Below are 12,500 nucleotides of genomic sequence, written 5' to 3'. Positions count from 1 at the left end.
AGGATGAGGATGATGGCGATGATAATGATGAGGATGAGGATGATAATAATAATAATAATAATAATAATAATAATAATAATAATAATAATAATAATAATAATATAATAATGATAATAATAATAATAATAATAATAATAATAATAATAATAATAATAATAATAATAATAATATAATAATAATAATAAACAACAATAGTGGTTACGATTATGATGATTTAAATCTTGACAACACCGACAACGACAATAAATACCATCATGATCATGATAACGTTGGCGGTAGTGGTTGTAGTGGTAGTAGTGGTAGTGTAATTGTTTGTGGATAATGATGATGATTTTTATGATGATGATGATGATGATGATGATGATGATGATTATGATGATGATGATGATGATGATGATGATGATGATGATGATGATGATGATGATGTTGATGATGATGATGATGATGATGATGATGATGATGATGATGATGATGATGATGATGATGATTATGATGATGATGATGATGATGATGATGATGATATTAAGAATAATAACAATAATTTTACGATCACGATGATTTAAATGACAACCATTATAAAAACCATGGCCTCTATTTATTCTTTCCTTACCTCAAAATGAGAGAGAACAAAAATAACTCCAAAAATCAGACTGGCCCTCATCTTTGTTTAGCACCGGGGTTAAATCTGTATGAAATACATTTGAAAATCTTTAACTTGTGTAAACTACACATGGAGAGGTCACATTTTTGGTCACGTGAGGAGAAAGACCTTTTTCTAAATCAGATTCTGAAATTTGGATTTCTCTTCTTAAAAACTGTAAGAGATGCACCAAACTTCTTGAAATGAAGTGAGTAGGAAAGTGCCAGAAGACAGCAGAGAATTAAAATTTCGCGGCGGCGATGGGGGATCGAACCCGCGACCTTACTGGTACGACAACTCCGTCTGGCCAGGGAGAGCGTGACTCTACCGTATGAGCTATCCACGATCCCAAAAAAGATCGCTTTTAACCTTAGTCTTTTATTAGAGCCTTCTATCCCTTACTTATTGGGGTCACGGGTTCAACACACACACAAACGTCTCGAAGTTAGTTGGCCAGCATTTAAGCTTAATACCCAATATTCTCAACACAAACATGTAACATAGAAACGATTGAGACATTGAGTATTGAGTATGCTCCGGTATTTTGGGGTGAATTTTTAATTCAGAAAAGTGAGTGGAGCAGGCACTTATGTTGCCAGAAGACAATAGAGAATAAAAATTTCGCGGCGGCGATGGGCGCTAGAACCCGCGACCTTACTGGAGTAAAAATTTCTAGGCGGCGATTTCCTATTGTCTTCTGGCACTTTCCTACTCACTTCATTTCTTGTTGTCACGAAACATTTTGAAACATCAATTCTTTTATGATAAACATTTTGTATAGTGCCTTTTATAGTATTATCTCGGGTTTATTTGGATGTGTCAGTTGATAGCATGTGTGTTATTAGATTATGGTTACAAATGTTTGATATAATATCATAGTATTATTGTAATGTAAAGCGCATAGAGCACGATGCGTCGCCATGGCTATGCGTTGTAGAAATGCTATTTATTATTTTATAATCATCTTATGAAATGACCCTGTATGAAGTAGAGCATGGTTGAAGACAAAGTTTAGAAAGATTACAAAACCCATTAACTTTGTGACATTATGTTACACATCATGTAAACCATACCAAAGGATGCACCGCCGTTTAAAGTTTCTTTGGTATAATTAAATTAACGATAAATAATAATACATTGTATTTGTTAAGCGCTCTACCAAATAATAAAGAAGTGCTCAGAGTACTATAACAGGAACATCAACACAATCATTCGGAAAAGAACAAAGTATTAAAATGCTTTTTAAACATTTCTTGCGATGAACAATGCCGTAATACTTTTGAAAGTTTGGCCCCGAGCACTGGGAATTTCTAGAAAATAGCGTCCTCCACATGACATGTGTAAGCTCTTTCCTAGAGTACCTAGCAATTTTCTATTGCTATTTTATTTGATTTACTCATAACAGATCAGTAAACGGGTTTTTTCTTCTAACTATGCCATTATCAATACAAATTTAATATATTTTTAACGTAAAAACATTAATTATTATCATAATTATTATGTGATCTGAGTTGGTTTTCTTTTTAGTTACCTAAATTTTAGGGTTATTCCTTTAAATTAAAAAAAACTTATAATTGAGCTTTTATATAGCGCAACATCCACTAAATCTGCTCAAAGCGCTTTACAAAAGGTCCCTGATCAACAGTAACACGTAACATGTAGAACGAAACATGACGCCTGTTAAGCGACATTGCAATTTTTTAAGGACAGAGACAACGCTGTTCAACGGCCAGTTACTCATTTCACACCTGAGTACGGTGAGAGAATTTGAGTAAAAAGCTTTTTCCAAGGACTCAACTATGCGCCACTCGAGGCTCGAACCCAGGACCTTCCGATCCGAAAGCGAGTGTCATACCACAAGACCACATAGCCGCGTGAAAACGGTAACTGGATTGGACTTGAATGCTGAACAGAGAAAAGTTTTAGATAATTTCATATCATTTGATACATATGTATTATGTTCCACGAGAGGAGTAGTGGTGGTGGTGGTCGCTTTAGCTCAGTTGGTAGAGCACTCGTTTCACACGCAAAGGAACCGAGATCGGTCCTAGGTGATGCCAAAATTTTATTCCGACGCCTCCATCTGTCCACCCAGCAGTGAATGGGTAGTTGAGTCACTTAGATCTATCGGAAAGTACTTTGTGATCTAAAGGATAGTAAACAATTGCTACTGTCCGTTTCATGCTGTAGAAACCGGGATAAACTCCGGCTCCATGGGCCTAATGGCTCTGAAGAACTACTGCTTAAACATACTCCAAAAGAAACACAAAATATTGTCCGTAACAACAATGTTAAATTGACCTATATTTCCGTTCGGTTGTCAGACCTGCTGATATGTGCACCTAGGTTTTCTGCTCAAATTCTAAAAGACAAGCTTTAAAATCTAAACGTGAGCATTGGATTCACCCCTACATAATACTGTTCTGGGGTGATTGGTTACATATATAAGGAGGTGAATTTCATAACCTACTAAGTCAGATAGATCCATATTATAGACGGAACGAAGCTGACGTCACTCAGCTCTTTCATATTATTTTAGACAGCCTGTTTATCACTTAGTTCCCTCTAAATTAAATCAATCAGATTTACTATAAACGTTAAAGATTACTCACAGTTGAGTGTGTTGGGACGTTATATCCTGTTGGCGGAAGTGGTGAGTATTTTACCTAAACGCATAACATCAACAGAAAAATGAGTTGTGATCTAGATGACACCTTACCACCACCACCAGAGAGAATTTGAAGCCTCAAAAGCACTCAGAGTATTGTTCTATGGGGCACACAAAACAAGAAGTTTCCTCTTTGAGTCACTTCATAAATGACGAAACGTTGTCACCTACTCATATTACGTGATACAACACTGTTTTGTTTTTAAAAAAATTTCTATCATAGTCCTGTGATTTACAAATTCTTTAAAATTATCTATTTTGCCACTCTCGTGAACTCTTTAGAGTGTCCAGAATTTACGATTTGTGTTAAAATCTTTGAAGCAACTAGCTACTGATAGTACTGATGATGATGATGATGATGATGATGATGATGATAATAATAATAATAATAATAATAATAATAATGATAATAATAATATAATAATAATAATAATAATAATAATAATAATAATAATATAATAATAATAATAATAATAATAATAATAATAATAATAGGAGAACTGCGACTATCCACCAGAATCAACCAAGAGTACAACAATCAACAGCATCATTGAATAGCCCGACACTCTCTGGTGACAATCGTTAAATCATATTATTATCACCATGGACAGCAAACAAACTTAGATGAAGACCTCTTAATAAGGAATTCGGAAAATTGGTAGTAATCATGTTTAATTTGTTATTATGCCATATCAGTAATAAGACTTGAAAATGAATCTAGTGCTTCTTAAGTGCCCTTAAAACATAAATAACGATATATTGGACAATAAACATTGCATACTTTTGTTTTAGAAAAATAATAATTTTAAATGGGGAAACACATGGAAGAAATAAAAAAAAAAGAAAGTTATGGGGCACGCCAATCGATATTCTGCCTTACTCTGAAAAAAACAAACCCTTATTTGAAAATTTGGCCAGAAAAACTCGTCGTTCAGTCAGTGGTTATTACTTCATAAAGACTTTTAAAATACACACATGCACAAGCACACGTATTGATTATATTTAATTCTCAGTTAAGTTTTATGTACCCAATGGCTTTGGATCATGGGATAACAAACGCATCGCTAAGGATCATGTCTCTCTCTCTCTCTCTCTCTCTCTCTCTCTCTCTCTCTCTCTCTCTCTCTCTCTCTCTCTCCCTATCTATCTATCTATCTATCTATTTCTCTCTCACTCTTTCTCTTCATAATTTCTCATCACACTCTCTCTGTCTTCATTGTTCTTCCTCCCTCTCTCTCTCTCTCGTTTCTCTCTCTCTCTCTCTCTCTCTCTCTCTCTCTCTCTCTCTCAAACGAGAATGACAGATAGTGAAACCATTCCTACTACAACGCTCATAATTTGGACATAAAGGTAGCAGAGGAAAAAAAACTAAAACACAGGCTATAAAATATTATAAACTTGTCCTATTTACCGGTTTAACACCAGATAAACTTTTCCCATTTATATGGTTCATTTACTGCATCCTCAAACTTACATTTCTTTTAATATGCCCGGCCTATTCTTAATCCTATATTCCATATTCCGAGGGAATTTAATTTAATTTATTTATTTTATGAATTTATATTATATATTATATCTACTTATATTTATATGAACTAATCATCGCAAATATTGTATTATTAAGAGATAATAACAATTAAATTAAAATCAAATTGAGCTTTTTATATCGCGCAATATCCACTAAATATGCTCAAATCGCTTTAGAATGTTATGTGACCCACCGTCATAAATAGGTAATATCGATGGATAGCAGATCAAACATACGTATCACGCATAGCGAATCATTCACCACGTATCTATTACGTGACTTGTCACGTGGTTAATAACCAGATGATAACAAAAGCAATTAAAGCCAAACTGACCAAGAATATGAAAATGTCGTCCTTTAGTCTTGTCAAATACTATTCTACATTCAGTCTCCTCAATAAGACACAATATAATTATACTCAACCAGAGTTCGTTAATTGTTAATTATGTGCGGTTATGTGGTCTTATGGTATGACAGTCGCTTTCGGATCGGAATATCCTGCGTTCGTGGCTCGCTCGGCGCATGGTTGGTTCTTTGGAAAAGTCTCTTTAATCATATTCTCTAACCGTACTAGGTATAAAATGAGTACGTGGCCGTTAACAGCGTTGTCTCTGTCCTTTAAAAAATTGTAATATCGCTTAACAGGCGTCACGTCACGTCCCACATGTTAAGCAATGCTCTTGGCCTGGGACCCCTTGTAAAGCCATAATGTGAGCACGTTTAGTGGATATTGGGCTATTAAAAAGTTAGCTCATGATAGAAAAGGATGGAAACTGTTTGTCTGTGGTATATACCCTGACCCAGGGTGAAAAAGGCAATGATGATGATGATGGGCTATATAAAAGCTCAAGTTTAAAGCGCCGCCCAGATCTCATATTGCATGAGATGTTGGGGTTATATATAAGTGTGTAGTAGTATTGTTCATCCCATTGTTAGAGAGAATTAATCATGTTTCACGAATTACCCATCACGAATCACTATCTATCACACAAGATTATTCCCATTACACGTAATCTTAGTGTCTCTATGAGATTTTTATAGGAGTCACCGAAATATTTGAAGAATAATTTTCCAAAACTTCCTAATTCCATTTTTTTCTCATTTTGAGATACTGAGGATTTTTTCCCCTTAAAATTTCTCTTTCGGTCTATTAAATCTTATCATATTTAAACTCCAAATTTACACAAATCTTGGGAAATTATTGTGCCATTTGATTCTTAAAATAAAATTTACGTTACAATTCATCTCTTGGATGGAAAATCTCAAAAAGTAGAAAAATCGACTTTAAATTTTTTTGAAAACCAGCCTTCATTTACATTTTGACATCCAATCAGAAATTGCATACCAGCACCATTTTCACGTATAATGTGAATAGTCACGTGATAGATACGTGGTTATGCGTGATACGTATGTATGTTTGCTAACCATCTATATAACCTGTTTGTGGCGGTGGGTCACATAATATTTCTTAATAAATGATTTAATTGGAAGGCGTTGACATCTGTGTTGCCAATAATAATTTATGCAGATTGCTACTAATTAAGACAACCACTTTAAAGCCACATACTTTGGACTTTTTCATCATGCACTTTAATAGCAATTCACAGAATAATTGTAATAATATCTTATAAATTACCAGAAAACAATATTTATGATAAGTGTCTGCATTTGTATTTAAGAGGGTGTGCACTTGTAAGACACATTACATCTAAAAATCAATTTTCTTTGATGTTGTCACGTCATCTCGAATCGTGTTTAAGATTTAAGTGGACTGGCAGATGCTTAAATGGTTCTCTGGTGTAATAATAAATAGATAATAGATAATAATAATAATAATAATAATAATAATAATAATAATAATAATAATGATAATAATGATAATAATAATAATAATAATAATAATAATAATAATAATAATAATAATAATAATAATAATAATAATAATAATAATAATGATGATGATAATAATAATAATAATAATAATAATAATAATAATAATAATAATAATAATAATAATAATAATAATAGATGTAAGAACAAAGACAGTAATAAATGACATGCCTTTGTGATTCAAAATGGTTTTATGATGTTAGTGGTCGTTTGATATAATAATAATAATAATAATAATAATAATAATAATAATAATAATAATAATAATAATAATAATAATAATGATAATAATAATAATAACAATAACAATAATAATGGTAATAATAATAATAATAATAATAATAATAATAATAATAATAATAATAATAATAATAATAATAATAATAATAATAATAATAATAATATAGATCGACTGGGGATCGAACCTCAAACTTCCTGATTACGGGTCAGACGTTCTACCAAAACACAACATATATATGCGTATCCGAGGGGTACAAGCAAAAACTCGTACCCTTATGAAGAATATAGGCATTAAATCGGCCCAACTATCGTGTAAACTCTGTCCTGCAATGGTAACACAGTACTTTCCGCCAGATCTAACAAACCCGCCTACCCAATCACTGCTGGTTAGACAGGGGGTCAGATACAAATCTCAACGACACCGGGGAAGGATCTCGATCCCTTTACTTGTAAAGCTAGTGCTCTACCAACTAAGCTATCGGGACCCCCGTTTGTCCCTTAACTCAATCTTTACAAGCTATTTTCAAGCTTTTCAACAAAACTTCACACCCAACTAACAAAAAATAGATTTTTTAAAATCTCAGACATAATAGCAGTAAAATCCTTGCGATACATTATTTCTTCAGCAAAACATGCTCAACAACATCCTGTTCATTTTCTTTAAATTTGATGGTGTACAAGAGAAATTAAAATAGAATAATGTTGTTTGTATCGTAACGAATGTGATGATTTTCCCATAGTTGGTAAGGACAGGGTTAAAGTCGTGACAACCAAAATGTTCTATTCTTAATTAAGTATTTCCACTTAAATTTTCCAGGCACCTTATTCATCCCGACACATTACCGGTTTTAAATGTGTGAGGCACATGTAAGCAAAACATCAGTGACAATGGATAAAGAAATAAATCGTTAAATGTGAAGAGATAAACATGTAGCTCATTCGTCTGTATGCAGTGTTTCATTTATCCTGTTTTGTTGATAAAGGGGAAACCCGAATCGTCCATTTTATATGTTTTCGTATATTAAATTGAAGCTTACATTCAATTTACATTGTTATTTATTAATCATATAAGATATTAGGGGCCATAGGTGTACATATTAGCAGGTCTGATAACCTAACGCAATACTGGCTTGATTTAAACTTGTTATATGACGTCGGTTTGAGAGTATTTCCATTACAACCATGAGCCCATAACAATTTGAGTTATAAGACCTATAAATAAGTATACGTTGTCTAGGCCCCTTACAGCAAAACATAGTTGATACAAAATAACACTGGCCTAAAAATTGACTTATACTCGTACAATGGTACAAACACATTTTTATCATGATACATGAAATGACTCTATCGAACGCAAGTTCTGTTGATCAATTTAATTAAGATCTTCAAAGAATTGAATTCCTTAAGATACAAACGCGCACACACGACCTAGACACATACACACAAACACACACACACACACACACACATTAAAACAAGCACAAACACACACACACACACATACACACGAACGCACGCACACGCGTGCGCAAACAGACTCGATCCTATCATTAATCAGGGAGAATAGTTTGATTCACTAAAATATTCGAAGAACGCCTTCATTTACACCTCATCCAAACGACCGACATCTAACCACAATCATATTATAATTATCTATAGATAGGTCGAAGTTGACGTCACTCAGGACGATATTGTTATTGTTTTTTGCCATCCACGTTTATGAGTAATTCTCACTAAACTGTATTACTCAGACTATAAACGTTCAAGGTTACACAGAGTTTTGTGTGTTGGTCCGTTATACTTCCGGATGGCAATGTTGTGAGCTTATAAGCCATCTAGAAATATATATAGATATTATGCTCTTGGCCAAGAGACTCACAACATTGTCATCCGGAAGTATAAAGAACCAACACATAAAACTATGTGTAACCTTAAACGTTTATAGTCTGATTAATACAGTTTAGTGAGAATTACTCATAAACTCAACTTTCTGCCGAGCAAGTGTCATACCACTAGAAAACACAGCCGCACATTCTTTTAAAATGTCATTCTTAAAGAAATGGGGTAAATGTTGTTTCTTAAAACTCATAATCTGACAATTTTGACAAAAGAAAAAAAAAAAGAAGAAAAACAATTTTTTTCTTCATCTATCTAAATCATTCCGATGAGTGACGTGGGACAGAAAGTAAAGTAGTCCTGCACAGCCATCAGGCCCATGGAGCCGGAGTTGATCCGGACAACAGCAATTGCTTGCTATCCTTAGGATAGGACGCTAGCCTATCGCAAAGTACTTTCCGCCATCTAACAGATAGATTCAGCAGCTACGCATTCACTACTGGGTGGACAAGAGGGTCAGAAAAAAATCTCGACTGCACCCGGGATCGATCTCAGCCCCTTTGCGTGTGAAGCAAGTGCTCTACCAATGAGCTATTAGGACCTCTCTAGGTGGGACACAAGAAGATATGAACTTACCATGATTTCTAAAAAAATATTTTAAAAACTCTCTCCTTACCAAAATTTTAAAGGATTTTTCCAGAAGTCTCAAATCTACCCAATACAAAAATTTATTTTTTTAACACTCAATCTCGAAAGAAATAAGTAATACCATACCAAATATTGTGAAGTAAATTAAGCTTAACCAACAGTATTAACTTTTTTTTTAAATATCAGAAAAGATGTTTTTCTTCAAATTTTGTTCTGTGCAAAACAAATCTGTCTTCGAAAAATGGTCATTATTATATCGTTATAAATGTAACCATTTTCCAGTTATTGGTAAGTAGAGGGTTAAAGACTTTTTACAAAATATTTTGTCATTATTTCTCATAATAATCTAGCACATACCTCCGATGAAGACAAGAGCTTCTCTCAAACTTATCCCCGAAACGAATGATATTTAATTTCACCAATACTATTATACTACTATATAGAAAAAGGCTAGTCGAAACGAACTCAGAATACTTCTAAGAATGAAGAGATACCGCCCCACACACTGCAAGTCAGTGAGTGACTCCTCGATATCTTCAAAACAATGACGACACAGGAAACTACCGGTTTCCTCCAGATAAGTCGAATTTAAATTAACGAAATTTTCTTTTGAAAGTCACTACATCTGTAAATTTCACGCTCTGGTTGACACCCGGCTGAAAAACGTCATGGCTCGCGATGAGTGGCTTTTTTGTTTCAAGATGGACAACAATGATAGGATAAATATTCTAATTAGGCGGCTTTTATGTCCCTATAATGACCTTAACTCCACTTTAATAATATGAGGTCATCCTAAAAAACGAAAGCGGAACAAAATGTAAATGAAACGAACTTTTTAGATGTTGATTTTGAGATTTTCAATTTCAAACATGGTTTTTGTAATGTTGAATGTAATAATGTAAGTGTTTGTTGATGGTCGACTGGTTACCGGCACTTGACTTAGGTAAAAGTCCATAAACAATGGGCATAATCGCTGGCCCAATGGATCACAATGGGTGCAAACTTAATAAACTTATATATTATGTGGCCCACTGTGTCGAACCGGTATTATTTCAGAATAAATAGGGATTCTAAAAGTAATGCAAACTTCATATTGTTATTATTATTATTATTATTATTATTATTATTATTTTCATTCTTCTTCTTCTTTCTTCTTCTTCTTCTTCTTCTTTCTTCTTTTCTTCTTTTTATTATTATTATTATTATTATTATTATTATTATTATTATTATTATTATTATTATTATTATTATTATTATTATTATTATTATTATTATTATTATTATTATTATTATTATTATTATTATTATTATTATTATTATATTATATTATTATATTATTATTATTATTATTATTATTATTTATTATTATTATTATTATTATTATTATTATTATTATTATTATTATTATTATTATTATATTATTATTATTATTATTATTATTATTATTATTATTATTATTATTATTATTATTATTATCATTATTATCATTCTTATTTTTATTACTATCTTCATTTCTATTATTATTATTGCAATGCACAAAATGTGTACATAATCTCCATCTGAACGAATAAGATATAACCCCCAAATTTCATATTTGTTGCTATTATTTCAATTTCCATCAGCTAGATAGTTTATACCGGTATTATGCAGCTTTAAGACGGTAATACACATTAGTGAGGCTATGTGGTCTTGTTACGGTATGACACTCGCCTTCGGATCAGAAGGTCCTGGGTTCGAGTCGAGCTTTGAAGAGCCACATAGTTGAGTCCTTGGAGATGGTTCTCCATTATACTCACATTCTCTCACCGTACTCAGGTGTAAAAATGAGTACTTGACCGTTAACGGTGTTGTTTTTGTCGGGGGAAAATAATGGGAATATCTAAATACGTCTTTTTTTACTCCAGAATTCGGCTGTAACTTGTTTAAACGTTGAGTTTTACACATACTTTTCTGAGTATGAGTCACCAATGACTTTTTTCATAGAGAACTCGACTCCTGAGGAAAGAGAGGTCAGATTGGACGAGGGTTCAATATTTTTCTTCCTGAAAGGAGATCGAGAGAATTCGGGAGGTATGAGAGATCTTTTTATTTATTTAGTTCTGTTAACCCTCTCTTTACCACCTCGTCAAATACCAAATCGTCACATTTGTTACGATGTAACCGTCACGTTTCTCATCCAGATTTCATTTCTTTCTGCTATAGCTATAAAAACTTGACATTCTGTAATATGGAGCTCATATTTTCGAACAATATTATGTATAGAATGTGCTTGTTGCTTTTCTGTTTGAGTAAGAAATGTCTGTTTTTGTGTTGGGTGGGAGTGAGTTTTGGTAATATTCTGAAAACGGCTGGTAAGGAGAGGTTTAAGCTTTTTGGACAATTAATTTCTATGACATTATATTTACACTTTTAAAAAGTATTATTACCTTAAATATTTTTCTCAAAATTCCATGATACATTCTGTTAGGCGATATTACATTTTTATTTCTAACAGAGATAACGTTGTTAACGGCCAGGTACTTAATTTACACTTCGCGAAGTCCCAGGTTTTGAGAGTTTGTGCCAAGATAAGGGTCATTTAAAATTGATCGATATTTGAAGGACGAGTTTTCTGACCAAATATGTAAATACACGTTTATCCAGAGTACGGCAGTCAACGGATTAAATCTGAAAAAAGCTGAAAGTTTTGTAGGATGCAGTACCAGACAAATCTAAAATTTTTAAAAATAAAATAAAATTGCCCTTTATTCAACCCATATGGGAAATTTGTCTTTTGAGTCTATTCCAAGAGAAGACTGGAATAACCCAGGCGTCAGCCGCAGTGCAGCGCTGCGAATTGAGCTGGGGCGAGGTGACTTGCTCATGGCCACACAGCGCAGCGGCGGGTGATAAAACTCGGTACCTTTCGGACCGTACCGCTGAGCCACGCTGTCCCCTCAAACTTCCAAAACCTGGGACTTCGCAAAGTGTAAATTGACTACCTGGCCGTTAACAACATTTCTTCTGTTGGAAAAAAAAGGAAAAAAGCAAGAAAAAAAAGCATCTCAAAC

At 33.2% G+C, this 12,500-nt stretch overlaps 1 protein-coding gene across 15 annotated transcripts in view; it reads right to left on the bottom strand.

Annotated features, from left to right (window-relative positions):
• LOC144975225 (uncharacterized) overlaps nucleotides 1-12,500 on the bottom strand; it is a 74,321-nt gene that overhangs the window by 45,247 nt on the left and 16,574 nt on the right. For 4 of the 15 annotated variants that reach the window (XM_078919095.1, XM_078919102.1, XM_078919104.1 and 1 more), the window contains exon 2: nucleotides 611-685. In XM_078919095.1, the coding sequence (XP_078775221.1) occupies nucleotides 611-661 (51 nt within the window). In that variant the 5' untranslated portion in view covers nucleotides 662-685. Of the gene's footprint in view, nucleotides 1-610; nucleotides 686-3,252; nucleotides 3,649-3,822; nucleotides 3,898-9,807; nucleotides 10,252-12,500 lie in introns of those variants that run through there. The other 11 variants (XM_078919097.1, XM_078919106.1, XM_078919099.1 and 8 more) reach the window with 8 other exon arrangements.

Source organism: Berghia stephanieae, chromosome 6 (assembly GCF_034508935.2).
Source record: "Berghia stephanieae isolate SIO BIC M18660-M18661 chromosome 6, UCSD_Bste_1.3, whole genome shotgun sequence".
NCBI classification, from domain to species: Eukaryota; Metazoa; Mollusca; class Gastropoda; order Nudibranchia; family Aeolidiidae; genus Berghia; species Berghia stephanieae.
Note: the sequence above shows the minus strand (reverse complement) of the source record. Positions and strands in the feature narration are given on the sequence as shown.